The 15238-nt window shown below is 43.7% G+C and overlaps 1 protein-coding gene across 2 annotated transcripts; it reads left to right on the forward strand.

The window, feature by feature from the left end:
* The first annotated feature begins 1058 nt into the window (after positions 1 to 1058).
* On the forward strand, positions 1059 to 15099 carry LOC109194306 (sodium/hydrogen exchanger 9B2). Of its 2 annotated transcripts, none has more exons than XM_019356955.2 (13): positions 1059 to 1190; positions 2664 to 2772; positions 6285 to 6455; positions 7402 to 7544; positions 7641 to 7768; positions 7955 to 8036; positions 12739 to 12832; positions 12914 to 13020; positions 13105 to 13254; positions 13390 to 13498; positions 13688 to 13824; positions 14317 to 14491; positions 14627 to 15099. In XM_019356955.2, the coding sequence occupies exons 1-13, from the start codon at positions 1074 to 1076 to the stop codon at positions 14665 to 14667; spliced, it is 1563 nt and encodes a 520-aa protein (XP_019212500.1). In that variant the 5' UTR covers positions 1059 to 1073; the 3' UTR covers positions 14668 to 15099. The 2 variants fall into 2 exon arrangements, with proteins under 2 accessions (XP_019212500.1, XP_019212501.1); XM_019356956.2 differs by having other exon boundaries at positions 14630 to 15099.
* The last annotated feature ends 139 nt before the right edge of the window (positions 15100 to 15238 follow it).

Here is a 15238-nt window from a genome sequence, read left to right on the forward strand (position 1 = left end):
GTGAGTCCAGCGACCTTGCTGTTTCGTCTTTGCCGAAAGCACAGCGTTGTAAACAAGCAGAACTCAAAGTAAAGAATCAATCTCACCAGGCTAGTATCGATCCGATACCGATGCCGACTTGGTATCGATACTATTGATATTTGCTTCGATGTTTGCCAAAACTCATCAGAACATGTATCTAGTACCTAGTGTATCTTTTTAAATATCATTTGTTACTTTTCAAATTCTATATTTATTAAGTTATGCAGGCTTATTTGCACAACAAGGGTAAATAATTATATAAACTTTTCTGAATCTAAATAGTCTACAGTCATCGCCAAACTTTTGGCAACGTTGTTTCAGTTGTTTGTGTGATTCAGTGAAACAAGCACTTCATACGTTTCAAAGGCTTTTATCGACAGTTACATGACTTGTATGACAAGAGTCAGTATTTGCAGTGTTGGCCCTTCTTTTTCAGGACCTCTGCAATTCGACTGGGCATGCTCTCAGTCAACTTCTGGGCCAAATCCTGACTGATAGCAACCCATTCTGTCATAATCACTTCTTGGAGTTTGTCAGAATTTATGGGTTTTTGTTTGTCCACCCGTCTCTTGAGGATTGACCACAAGTTCTCAATGGGATTAAAATCTGGGGAGTTTCCAGGCCATGGACCCAAAATTTCAAAGTTTTGTTCCCCGAGCTACTTAGTTATCACTTTTGCCATCCATCGTGCTGGAAAATGTGTTTCTTACCTCTTACTTTTATTTTTATTTAATTACCATCTCTAAAGAGATCTCTTAACATGAAAAATCTGTAAATCACATTATCATGTTATGTTTTTACCTTTTAAGAAGTTGTTGTTGTTGTTGCTTTTTTTTTTTTTTTGAAAATGTTAACAGCAATTATATGGAGTAAATTTTAGCGTCTTAATACTTCTTGACCATGAAATGCACCCACTTTAAGAGGTTTGGCAAGAAGAGGATAAAGGACACCACCTTACTCACAGTCCATGTCTCTAACCCAGTTAGCTCTACACACACACACACACACACACACACACACACACACACACACACACACACAGGTGCATACACATGCGCATGCACCTGTTCCTGGTAAAGGTAGGGAGTAAAGTTCAGGCTGGTCAAGAGGACAGAGAGATCACCGTCATGCCCCGGAGGAAGACTGAGGAGCTGGACGGCACGACCACGGTGAGTGCTTGATGAGCCACCCTTGAAAGGCTATTTATAGAAAACATATGCATGTGTTGGGGTTGTTCTTGCTCCAGATTTTGTGATTATAAAGGTTTAGGCCAAATGTATGTGGACAGATGAGCACTGCAGCATTAATCACCCAAAAGTCCTGGAGCCTATCCCAGCTGTCTTATAATGCAACCTCTAAGGGGTTTGTCAGCAACCTGGTGATAGTTAAGGGTTTAAGATGCCACCTGTGTTAGTGGTAATAAAGTTTCTGGTTTAGGCTGTGTGGCACATAATGCTGGGCATACACTGTGCGATTTTTGGCCCATTTGAGCTGATTTTTCAGACATGCAATCGTTTTGGGGATCGGCCCGTGCTTCGCCTTCATCGTGTGTCGTGCATCGTGTAGTATACATGGCGTAACGAGAAGGGATTAACACCTCACGACCAACTCCCGATCATCAATCGTGTGGTCGTAAGAAAATCAAACCTGTTTGAAATCCTGTCGGCCGTCGGGTGTCACCGCAGCCTCTCACACTGCGCACGCGCAAACACAGAAATGAAAGTGAAAAGATGGTGCAGCACAGCTGTGCAGCGTGTGATCTGGACACAAGCGATGGAGGCACAACTTGTAGTACTTTGAAAAGCTCATCTGAACAATTTTGATGTAGCCTCAAAAAATTATCATGACCACAACAACCATAAAAATTGTTGGATTTACATTGCTGCTCAATCACAGCTGCCTGATTAATGTTTTTCATTAGCAATTTAGCAAAGTTGATGGTGGTGGTGTCTGTGTGAGTGAAAGACAGAGAGGGAGAGAGAGGGAGAGCGAGCGACGGATTTTGTGTTATAAGCTTCATGTTATGGACGCACAGTTTGAGCACTCAGGTCGTATCTGAGCATCGGGCCGTATAGTGTGAGACCCTGCATCGTGACCTATGAACTTCTAAACCCTGCGAGTCAATTGTGCAAAAGCAGAGTAGAAGCTGAATAACACGACTGAAGAAAAAAAACTTGCACAGTGTATGCCCAGCTTAAGACATAAAGACTGGTTGGCAATGTTCTGGAAATGATCAATTGCTAAAAAAATGTATTTCCCCATCGGGTTGGTGGGTGGTAGCAGGAGGTAGTAACTATGAAACTGGTTGCTAAAGGAAGCAGTTGCTAGCAATCTCTACCTGAAATTTGTTGCAACTTGTGCTCTTTTTCAGTTGGGAGTTGCAATGAAAAGGCACAACTTTTACTTGAAAGACAAATGTCCTATGATTGGCAATATTTCAGACAAGGTGGAGTCTTCTATGCAAACTGCAGTAATCTGTTGTGATATTTTTTCCCTAGCATTTAGTGGTTGCCATGGCGTTACCAGGAAATATCTAGGCAAGTGTGATCCAATTATCTGACTTATGATCAAGTCAGATAATTGGACCTTAATTAATATTAAATAAAAATCAAAAACAGGAAAAAAAATCTGTGTGTGGACAGATGACGATGCCCTCATCTGAGTCGCCCTCCTCATGCTGTGCGTCCTGTATCAGTCTGAAGGACAGATGTCCTCGACCTCGGGGACTCATCAACCTGCTCATCACTAAAGGTAACAAACAGAATACAACATATTGTGAGAATTATCAGCCCAAGGACCAGAGGTGGGTCGAGTATCCAAAAAATGTAGCATTACCTTAAAATATTATTACTCAAGTGAAAGTGAAAAGTAGTCATCAAAAAAGTTACTCAAGTAAGAATAAAAAAGTAGTTGGTGAAAACACTACTCAAGTAGTGAGTAACTGGTTGTAATGTCCGATTTATTTTTTAAATAAATGCTATCAGACAAACAAATATAAATGTATAAATTTTAGTATGTTCAAGTAGAATATATGTAAAAACATCAACAAAATAAGGCACAACAATTCTAATTTCCAGATTTCAGTTTTTCACAACATAAAGCTTTTTTAATCAATATCTACAGTAAATAATATAAATATATAAACAGTGCAAACCACTTCCAGTGACAAGATATGCTGTAAACGTTATATTCATTATTGCTCCAAATGGCACAGCAGCCTCAGAGAAAACATTAGAACGCGGCATCTTGAACATATGTACATACAAGGCAGCTCAGTTTACCATAAGTTGTATGGGTGTGCGTCTGTTTCTGCATATTTAGCAAAAATGTGCCATTTCTTCACTCAGTGAGGTGATGATTAAGCTTCAGCAGCAGTTTGCTCTGAAGGTTCTTTCTGTGAAGCTGTAACTGTTTAGCAGTGAACAGGAGTCCTGCATGACTAAGAAGTCCTTCACAAGCTCCAGATGCAGGAAGAGCTGTATTGACTTTGATCGACAGCTCCTTGATGTGAGGAAAGCCGTGCAATAGAGCCACACCTCTAGTGATTGGGCATGGAAGGTACTAGAGATGGACCGATCCGATATTAGGTATCGGTATTGGTCCGATACTGACCTAAATTACTGGATCGGATATCGGCGAGAAATAAAAAATGTAATCTGATCCATTAAATATCAAAAAAGCAGCTCACAAAACTTGGGACATGGCGTAACTTGGCTCATAACCGTAGCACGTTGCAGCAGTATGCGTCATGTGATAGAGCGGCTGTGTGTATTTGTAGCCTCGCTGCCAAACCAGCATTTAATCTCCGAGGAAGTTATCCCAGAGAGAAGTAAAGCAAGTGTGCAAGTTCATCTCTAAATGTTTGTAAAGCATTCCCGCATTAAGCTTAACAACCGATATATGGAGCAACTGCCTCTCTCTCTCCCTCCCTCTCCTGCCGCTACTTCAATCATGAAACTGCTTAACGATCAGCTGATCAGCTTTTTTGTCGCGAGTCCGTCTCTCTTCTTTGTTTTTGGCCCACTTTGCACCAGAAAGAGGAAACCAGCGGCTGAACAACAGCAGCACGTTTAACCTTAAAAATCCTTTTCTACATAGCTGACGGCTGGTAACGGTGCAGGGGCGGATCTAGCAAAGTTTAGCCAGGGGGGCCGATAGGGCATGAACAGGGAAAAGGGGGCACAAAGACATACTTTTCTTTCTTATTCTCATTTAAAATATCTAGCTTTTAATAAATAATTATCTGAATCTTACACCCAAAGTTTTAATCTGATGTAAAATGTATAGAAGTCCATTACTGTATATAGTAACTGTTAAGTCTAATATACCCTAGTAAGCTATAGTACTTTTCCTTTGGGAAAGTACCATCTGTGCAGTCTGCAATTCTGTTGAAGAAAGATGTTGAATCTATTTAATTATTCTTGAAAAATAATTTATTTCTGTGCATTTTTTTTTCGCCCTGCATCAAATTAAAGTTGATTACATCGATTAAGCATCATGAGGTGGGGGGTGGTTCCCTATTTTTTTTTGCTGGGAATTTGCAACCCTATTAGTTAGGTTGCTTAATATTTCTGCTAAGTACTCTTTAAAATACCAGAATAGGGAGGATGGAGCAGGTTTAAGTTTATTAGATTGATCAGTGTTGCTGAACTATGAAATATTTTGGGTGCAGTGTATTTTTTACATACAGGTATAACAGAATAGCTTTAGTGTTGTTGTTTATTTAAACTTGAGTATGAACTTATACAAAATGGAGCAAGATATTAAAAAAACAGTTTTATTGATTAAAAAAAACACTATATCGGATTCATATCGGTATCGGCAGATATCCAAATTTATGATATCGGTATCGGTATCGGACATAAAAAAGTGGTATCGTGCCATCTCTAAAAGGTACCTCTCCAGCTCCCTGCTTGTGGTGTTCCTGGCCCAATGGATCCATCATCTTAGTTGGTTAGGCTGCTGTTTGCGCTGGCCTCATCCAGCTCTGAGTCTAGGTGATGTCTGATGAAGTTGAGACCTGTGGAAAGATGTATGGTCTTCAAAAGAATTAGGTCTAGGCATTATAGTGCTGAATAGACTGCCAAGCTCCAGTTGTTTGGCATAAAAATTTGATCACACTGGAGATGTTTTTTACTAACTCTTGTTGAAAAACAAAATCTTGTCCTTCATATCCCGCACAAACAAATTTCAATGAATTCCAGATTAAGTTCAAAATAAGAACACGTGCAAGGCTAACAAGTGCTAGCCAATAAATCCTCCCCGCACTGTTTGGCTGTTACTTGCAGACAATTTAAACTAAACAAGTTGCTGTTTCACATAATATACCCTGTCAACCGAAGTATTGTCTTCTGATTTAACAGTTAAAGCAGTAGAGATAATGAACTCTAGGTTCATTATCCAAGCTAGCTGTTAGCTTATAGCTCACGCTAGCTAACCAGCGAGCAGTTAAAAGCTGCGGAAACAACACCCACAAATGTATCTCACTACAATTTACCATCACTATAACCACAGCTAAAAAGATATTTAGAGTAAACGTACCGCAACACGTTTCCTCAGGTTACATGAGTTGAGTTTTTTCACACTGAAAAGTCGGTTCGTTTTGGCTCGCACTGAAGACAGCAACACTGAAGACATAGTTGTTCTTTTGTACTGCTTTTAAGTGATACAATCTTTGTATATGAGGCCAAGAGTGTTCATCCTCTTCAGTTCTAGCGGAGACAGTTGACTCTGCCATGTTTTCATGTGTTTCTTCTTTCCGCGTGTCCACTACTTTAAAACGCTTGGGCCGCTCTGCCTGCCACGGTTTCAAACTGGTCATGTGACTGCATGGCCACATCTGATTGGTAAAAGACTGGTAAAAGAGTTACAGGAAAGTCCACTGGTGGCATGATCCACTTTAGCAGTATTATGTAATGTGTGAAATTAATCTTTTTTTTTTAAAGTAACGAGTCATCAGTCGACATGTGGAAACAGGCAACAAGTCAAATATTGCCAAATGTAGTGGAGTAAAAGTATTGTTTCTTCTTCACAAATGTACTCAAGTAAAAGTAAAAAGTATTGTGCAAAAAAAAGTACTTTAAAAGTACTTTAAAAGTACTTTTTTTTTCAAAAGCTTACTCAAGTAAATTTAATGGAGTAAATATAACTTGTTACTGCCCACCTCTGCCAAGGACCAGCAGCACTGTGAATATGCGTACTATCAGAGAAATAGAAAAACTCTAAAACTTAACGAGTTTAAAAGATTTCACGTCTGCTTGCAGTGTGTTTGTTTGCTCTGCTTTTCGGAGTCGTCTGGTCCATCACGGGAAAAGAGTGTTTACCTGGAGGGAACCTGTTTGGCATCATCATCCTCTTCATCTGCTCCATGCTGGGAGGGAAGCTGGTGGGAATGATCCAGCTGCCCACACTACCCCCCTTTCCTCCACTGCTTGGTACGGCCCAGTAACTTATTGTCTTGTAGTCTAATCCAGATTAATAGAGGTTATGTAAAACTTAATAAATACTTCCTGTGTTAAATGTATGTAGAGCCTACGGTGTAGTCCATGCAAGTTCCCAGTGTTTATACTCGAGCGCTGTTATGTGCTGCAATTATGCAGCTAGAACACTAGGGGGTGCTGGGATTTCTCTCTTTGAGAATGACCCATTCTCCATCAATTCATCCAATCGATTTCAGTCAATTTTTTGCATTATAAATATGTTCTACTTTTAGGGGTGTAAGCAATGTTATGTAGCGGCTGTGTGAAAAGCACAAAAGCTGCCACACATTTTGCTTTTTTTGTAATTTTACTAAAGTTCTTTAGTAGTCCATTTGAAAGTTGTGGTTGGTGGTTATGAAAGAAAAAGTCAAGTTTGACTTGGCTCAGTTTTATCACATGGGCCTTTGCTATTAAGTGTTCCATGCTATTTTATTTTCTTATAAGAAGGAAAAGGAGAACAGTCCTCATATGTGACATAAATGGACATTTGAATATTGGAACATCCATGATACACACCAAAATAATGCATAATAGGAAAGTATAAAGGCAAAGTTAATCCACTCTATAATACAACCTGCATCCCTAACAGTACTTCATACATACAAACTTCTTCCACTAAATTACTTGAAAATCTTCACTGCTTATTATTTCATGTCAGCAAAACTTGAACTGTTGTCCCCTTATTCTATGTACAGTCTCTATCAGTAAGTATATGTAGATACTTAGACGTACATTGCAATTTCAAATAAAATTGAATGAAATTCTATTTAATTTTAGGGTGATCACACCCTCAGTTGCAGGCCATATCATAAAGTGCTACCACACATTATGTTAGTTATGGTCCTTACAACTACAGCAAGCCTGTACAAACTTGTGTGTGTGTGTGTGTGTGTGTGTGTAGGTATGCTGCTGGCGGGTCTGCTATTGCGTAACGTTCCTTACATAACGGACGCCATCTTCATTGACACTCGCTGGTCTGCAGCTCTGAGGAACATCGCCTTGTCCATCATCCTTACCAGAGCTGGTCTGGGCCTCAACCCTGAGGTAGATGTACAATTAAATATAAAGCTATACAATTACATGCTGGTAGTTACACACAGAAATTCTAATGCAGTCTCTTAAATCTGTGTTTGCATGCAGGCTTTAAGTCGACTGAAAGCAGTGTGCGTACGTGTTGCACTTGGACCCTGTATGGTGGAAGCCTGCATTGCTGCTGTGGTCTCTCACTTCCTGCTGGGTCTGCCATGGGTTTGGGGTTTCATACTGGGGTAATTTGTCTACACACATACACACAATGGTCTTAGTCAATACTTTGGTTGACATGTTGGAATCTCTTTAAACAGACTTTAAACAGGTGGTTTCTGCATGTTAATTGCAGCTATTTCTTTCTGTATGACTGATTCAAAGTAAGTAAAGTGACACTCACTGTATCTGTGGTGTATGTGTTTGTGCAGTTTTGTACTGGCTGCCGTTTCTCCAGCAGTTGTTTTTCCTTCAATGCTGCTCCTGCAGAGAGAAGGATATGGAGTGGAGAAGGTAAATTATCACCCGTTACTATCATCACCACATTTGACTGATGAAAGGTTCATCCTGCAACAAGGGGCAGCATATAGGTGGAGAAAGACATGAGCCTGAGATGAGTCTATAGAAATGACACAACATGTGTGTAGGCTTATGAAGAGGAAGTATAACCTAAAAATAACAGCCATTACAGGAGTTCACGGAGTTCACCTCTCTGTGAATCGCTACCTTATTGTGGTGGAGGGGTTTGTGTGTCCCAGGGATCCCAGGGGCTATGTTGTCTGGGGGCTTTTGCTCCCTGGTAGGGTCTCCCATGGCAATAGGTGTACAATAGCCCGGGATAGGGTTACCGGCGCCCTGCGAGCGTCTGGTGGCCGGGCCTTAGTCCATGGGGCCCGGCCGGGCACAGCCCGAAGAGGAGACATGGGCCCATCCTCCCGCAGGCCCACCACCCGCAGGAGGCGCCATAAGGGTCGGGTGCATTGTGTGCCGGGCGGCAGCTAGGAGCGGAGGTCCTGGCGGACTGATCCCCGTCTGCCAAGACTGGCAATAGGGACATGGAATGTCACCTCTCTGGTGTGGAAGGAGCCTGAGTTATTGCGTGAGGTTGAGAGGTACCGGCTAGATATAGTTGGGCTCACCTCTACGCATGGATTGGACTCTGGAACCAGTCTCCTGGAGAGGGGCTGGACTCTGTCTCAGTCTGGAGTTGCCCCTAGTGACAGGCGGCGGGCTGGGGTGGGTATTCTAATATCCCCTCGGCTCGCTGCCGGTACGTTAGGGTTTTTTTAGGGTCGGGGAACGGGTCCTGACTGTCATCTGCGCTTATGTGCTGAGTGGCAGTTCAGAGTACCCAGCCTTCTTAGAGTCCCCCCCCCGGGACTATTTATTGGACTTCTGTGCAAATCACAGTTTGGCCATAACGAACACATAACGAACATAAGAGTGTCCATAAGTGCACGTGGAACCAGGACGCTCTAGGCCGCAGGTCGATGATCGATTTTGTAATCGTATCACCAGACCTGCGACCATATGTTCTGGACACTCGGGTAAAGAGAGGGGCTGAGCTGTGTGACTGATCACCACCTGGTGGTGAGTTGGATCAGGTGGCGGGGGAGGACGTTGGACAGACCAGGTGCACCTAAACGCGTAGTGAGGGTGTGCTGGGAACGTCTAGCAGAGGCCCCAGTCCACGAGATCTTCAACGCACACCTCCGGCAGAGCTTCAACAGCATTCCGAGGGAGACTCGGGACATTGAGTCCGAATGGACCATGTTCAGCGTCTCCATTGCCAAAGCTGCTGCATTAAGCTGCGGCCGGAAGGTGGTTGGTGCCTGCCGTGGTGGTAATCCCCGAACCAAATGGTGGACACCAGAGGTGAAGTGAGCCACCAGGCTGAAGAAGGAGTCCTATCGGGCTTGGTTAGCCTGTGGGACTCCGGAGGCAGCCGACAGGTATCGAAAGGCCAAGCGGAATGCAGCTCGGGCAGTGGCTGAAGCAAAACTCGGGTGTGGGAGGAGTTCGGAGAGGCCATGAAAAAGACTTTCGGACTGCCTCAAAGAGATTCTGGCAAACTGTCAGGCGTTTCAGGAGGGGAAAGCGGTGCTCTACCTGCACTTTGTATAGTGCTGGCGGAGGGCTGCTGACTTCGACTGAGAAAATTGTCAGGCAGTGGAAGGAATACTTCGAGGGCCTCCTTAATCCCACTGACACATCTTCCGAGGAGGAAGCAGAGTCTGGGGATGAGGGGAAAGACCCGCCAATTTCTGGGGGTGAGGTCACTGAGGCAGTTAAACAACTCCTTGGTGGCAGAGCCCCTGGTGTTGATGGGGCCCGCCCCGAGTTCCTGAAGGCTCTGGACGTTGTAGGGCTGTCCTGGTTGACACGCCTCTTCAATGTTGCGTGGAGATCAGGGGCAGTACCCCTGGACTGGCAGACTGGGGTGGTGGTCCCCATCTTTAACAGGGGAGACCGGAGGGTGTGTTCCAACTACAGGGGGATCACACTCCTCAGCCTCCCTGGGAAAGTCTATGCCAGGGTGCTGGAAAGGAGAGTTCATCCGCTCGTCGAACCTTGGATACAGGAGGAACAATGCGGTTTTCGTCCTGGTCGCAGAACACTGGACCAGCTCTTTATCCTCTCAAGGATACTTGAGGGTGCATGGGAGTTTGCCCAACCAGTCTACATGTGTTTTGTGGACTTGGAGAAGGCATTCGACCATGTCCCTCGGGGTGTCCTGTGGGAGGTGCTGCGGGAGTATGGGGTGTCTGGCCCATTGCTACGGGCCATTCGATCCCTATACAACCGTTGCAAGAGCTTGGTTCGCATTGCCGGCAATAAGTCAGACTCGTTCCCGGTGGGTGATGGGCTCCACCAGGGCTTCCCTTTGTCACCGGTTCTGTTCATAATTTTTATGGACAGGATTTCTAGGCGCAGCCAAGTGGCAGAGGGCTTTCACTTCGGTGGCCTCAGAATCTCATCTCTGCTTTTCGCGGATGATGTGGTTCTGTTGGCTTCCTCGGGTGAAGGCCTCCATCTCGCACTGGAACGGTTCGCAGCCGACTGTGAAGCAGCAGGAATGAGGATCAGCACCTCCTCTCCCTTAGAGATAGGGTGAGGGGTTCGGCCATCCGGGAGGGGCTCAGAGTAGAGCTGCTGCTCCTCCACATCAAAAGGAGCCAGCTGAGGTGGTTCGGGCATCTGACAAGGATGCCTCCTGGGCGCCTCCTGGGGGAGGTGTTCCTGGCATGTCCCACTGGGAGGAAGCCCTGGGGCAGACCCAGGACACGCTGGAGAGATTATATCTCTCGGCTGGCCTGGGAACGCCTTGGTGTTCCCCCGGATAAGCTGGAGGAGGTGGCTGGGGAGAGGGAGGTCTGGGCTTCTTTGCTTAGGCTGCTGCCCCCGCAACCCGGCCCTGGATAAAGCGGATGAAGATGGATGGATGGATGGATCTGTATCCATCCATCCATCCATTATTCGCGAGTTCTAGGGGAGTCTAGAACTCCTGTAATGGCTATAGCTCCATCAACACATTCTCAGTAATTGCTAAGCTTCCTAATTGTGTCCTTGCCCCTTTACAAGGACCCACAGTGACCCACTGTGGTCCTTAATACCTTCTACAAAGTTACAAGCTTAAGCAGAATCAGAATACTTTATTGATCCCTTATTGATCACTTATCAATAAGGTATTAGTCACTTATTAGTCACTTAGTGATAAATAGCTGGATAAGAAGAAGAGCGTGTGCAAGAAGGGTGTAGCTGTTGCAGTATACAGTGTGTTAAGTGGATGAGTTGTACAGGGAGATTGCCACAGGCAGGAATGATTTCCTGTGTCGTTCAGTGGTGCTTTTTGGTAATCTCAGCCTCTCACTGAACGCGCTCCTGTGATTGACCAGCATGTCATAGAGTGGGTGGGAGGTTTTATCCAACATTGTCTTTATCTGACACCACCTTAAGGGAGTCCAGCTCCGTCCCCACAACATTACTGGCCTTACGAATCAGTTTATTGAGTCTGTTAGCATCTGGGACCCTCAACCTGCTCCCCCAGCATGCAACAGCGTAGAGGATTGCACCTGCCACAATAGACTCGTAGAAAATCCTTTACATTGTCCAACAGATGTTGAAGGACCTCAGAGGCGACTCTGGCCCTTCCTGTAAAGTGCTGTGGTGTTTTTAGCCCAGTCCAATTTATTTTCAATGTATACTCCGAAGTATTTATAGTCATCCACAATGTCAACATTGACCCCCTGGATTGAAGCAGGGGTCAAGTGTTTCCTGGTCTTCCTGTAGTCCATGATCAATTCCTTGGTCCTTGCCACGTTGAGCTGCAGATGATTCTGCTCACACCACGTGACAAAGGAGTCGACCACAGCCCAGTACTCTGTCTCATAATCCCTGCTGATGCATCCAACCACTGCAGAGTCATCAGAAAACTTCTGAAGGTGGCAGGACTCTGTGCAGTGGCTGAAGTCTGTGGTGTAGAGGGTGAAGAGGAAGGGGGAGAGGACAGTCCCTTGTGGTGCTTGTGGTGATTACCTTGTCAGACACCCTGTGGAAGACGCACATAATTTGGTCTTCCTGTCAGGTAATCAACAATCCAGGACACTAGAGAAGCTTTGACAGGATAGTGATTCAGTAACAATACCGTTCTAAAGGAGTTGTAAACCTTATCAGTTATCAAAACACTCTCCAAATTAATTCACAAGCTTATAATATACAACTAGAATCCCTTCAGCTACTTAGTAGTAGCTACTACAGCTACTTCTAAAAGCCTTAAAACACTTGAAGTTTATTTAACCTCCTAGGACCTGGTGTCCACATATGTGGACATCATATTTTGGGTTATTTAGACCAAAATACTCACTTTTGCTCTACAAGGGCCTGATTTCCACTTATGAGGACATTATAATGCTACTGTTCTATCAAAATTTTAATCAAATATCCTGATGTGGCTCTTATTTTTCTTAAAAACAAAAATAAGGTAAAAAAATCTGGTAATTCTTTGTTTTTACATTCATCGGGCCCCAATATGCCCAAATATCAAAGAGAAATTAAAAATGCATGCCGTGGAGGTTAAATGAAACCGTCACCAAAATCACCCAAAAGAGCTCAAGGCTGCTTCAGGATTGACTAATAGTTAAGGTTCACCAACCCAAAAACTTCCAAAGGGTCAAGAGCATTTAAAGATCTAATGTCACTGTGTGTTGTTCTTCAGGGAATCCCCACCCTCCTGATTGCTGCTGGAAGCTTTGATGTTATTCTCGCTATAACAGGATTCTCTACTTGTTTGGGAATCGCCTTCTCTACAGGTCAGACAAAATGTTTCTGTCCTGTGCTGTTCAGTTTATTCTTTTTCTAGTCTACATGGTCTGGTTGTGTTTGTCCTGCAGGTTCTACATGGATGAACATACTGAAGGGTCTGCTGGAGGTGGTGGGAGGCATCGTAGCTGGTATGATCCTGGGAATGTTCTTGTACTGCTTCCCCAGCAATGACCAGGTTTGACATTGTTTTTATTAATATGATTTTTCCTTTTTTAATTGTTCATAAAATGTGTCTTTAATATCTTGTGTCTGATCGCAGGAGGATCTGGTCTTGAGGAGGACCCTCATGTTGCTGGGTCTGTCCACATTTTCAGTCTTCTTCAGTAATGCTATTGGTGCTGCTGGAGCTGGAAGTCTCTGTACACTGGTGCTGGCTTTCCTGGCAGCACTGGGCTGGAAGACTGAAAAGGTAACATATATCAGGATCACTTTAACCTGCATCCCGTCCCTTGGATTTTGCCATGTTTACCCTAAATCAACATCATCTTTAATCGCTGGCACCATGGAATGTGGTTAATCCAGGTATCTCTAACTTCGCAATCAGGCACCAGTAGCAGAAATAGTGGGTCAGTCATGGGATGTATTTCAGCCATTCCTGTTTGGTCTGATTGGAGCTGAGATCACGATTAAAGCACTCAGCCCAAGTACTGTGGGTAAGAACATTATATTAATGCATATTTCAGTTAGACTTTGCTCCATTTGGGTCTAGATTTTGTTCTCAGTTACTAGGAGCCCAGTGGGCCCAGTAATCAAAGAGCTTTAACCTGTGGAGCAAAACAGTTCACAGCTTCAATCAATTTAAGATATTGGTTTCCTCTTTGTTGTTGTGTCTATGCCCTTAGGTCTGGGTATGGCCTGCATTCTTATTGGTGTGGTGATCCGTCTACTTGTCACCTTCCTGTTGGTTCATTATGGAGGATTCAACTTAAAAGAGAAGCTCTTCATTTCTGTGGCCTGGCTGCCTAAAGCTACTGTGCAGGTCTGTGAGTGTGTAAACCTGATATTAGACTGCTAGAAGATTTTCATTTGACAAAACTGTCTTTATCTGACTTTATAAATCCAGAACTAGAAACACTTCAGCCTTATCCAGAAACTTCTACAGGATCCATAAAGTCTCTTAACACTCCTAAAATACCACTGGTGTTCAGAACAGCCACTAAAATTATCCACACAAATCTTGTGTTTTATAAACCACTGAAATCACTAAATTGACTTGATTAGAACTACCTACATGTCTCCTGAATTCTCTTTATTGACTTCTAAAACCTAAATTACTACGATAATCACACAAACATGTTGTAGTTTGTCATTAGTCATGAAACCCAAGGGCCTATACATCTTCCTCAGTTACGACTAAAAACTAAAAAGTACCGTTGTTTCCCTTAAAACCACCTCTGTGATTTTAATGATACACGCCTTCATTGTTAATCTGCACTTCAACTGAGCAGTTATTTATGTCTGTATGTGCTAGGCTGCCATTGGCTCCAAGGCGTTGGACATGGCGAGGGAGAAAGGGGATGAGGCCTTAATTAAGTTTGGTTTGGACGTGCTAACATTAGCGGTGTTAGCCATCTTGACCACAGCTCCAGCTGGTGCACTGGGTATCGGACTGGCAGGACCACGTCTTCTGGCCCGGCAGGTCAAAGGTCAGCAGGCATACACATCTACACACTGTGTAGTGGCTTCATAATTTTACTCTTAAATCACTGAACAGTGTCAGCTGTAGTCATATATAAACAACAAATGTCTTTTCTTCCCCTTTCTAAAAATCCCGACCTCAGCAGAAGAGACAGAAGGTGAAGCTACACCATCTTACCTGTGAGAGTATTACACCATCTTATCCACCTTATTTTTCTAATCAGATAATTGTTGAATCATTATACGGCCATAGGCCACATTATGCCTTTGATTAAAGATTGTGAAATCATTACACTGTTTTATGATGCATTATACTGCTGAGTTATAAGAAATGCTGTTTGTGTAGAATCATGGCCTTCCTTTTCTGATTACAAAGAGAACAAAACATACTGTAGAGTTTTTCTGCCCCATCTCATCAGGAGGAGATAAAACAGGAAGCCAAGGCCGTCACTTAGACGTGGTAAGCTGGAAAGAATGTGAGGGTTTAGGCTTCATGGCCCTGAAGGGAGGGGGAAAAGCTGTAAGAGTCTGTGTAACTGTTGGACACTTCGAGATGTCCGTCCGGATGTCTGTAATGCTCAAAGTGCTGTATGGAATAAAGAGATTGTTGATTGAGCATTTATGTTGTTCTTCCTTCAGCCCAAAGATGAACGAATAGCGGGATTTAAAATACCGCAATGGGGTTGTTCAAGAAAAAGACAATGTGACTCTCGAGAGCAAGCTATGAAGCTTCTGAATGGAAAAACTCCTCATAT

The sequence above is a fragment of the Oreochromis niloticus genome, linkage group LG3 (genome assembly GCF_001858045.2).
Source record: "Oreochromis niloticus isolate F11D_XX linkage group LG3, O_niloticus_UMD_NMBU, whole genome shotgun sequence".
Taxonomy (NCBI): domain Eukaryota; kingdom Metazoa; phylum Chordata; class Actinopteri; order Cichliformes; family Cichlidae; genus Oreochromis; species Oreochromis niloticus.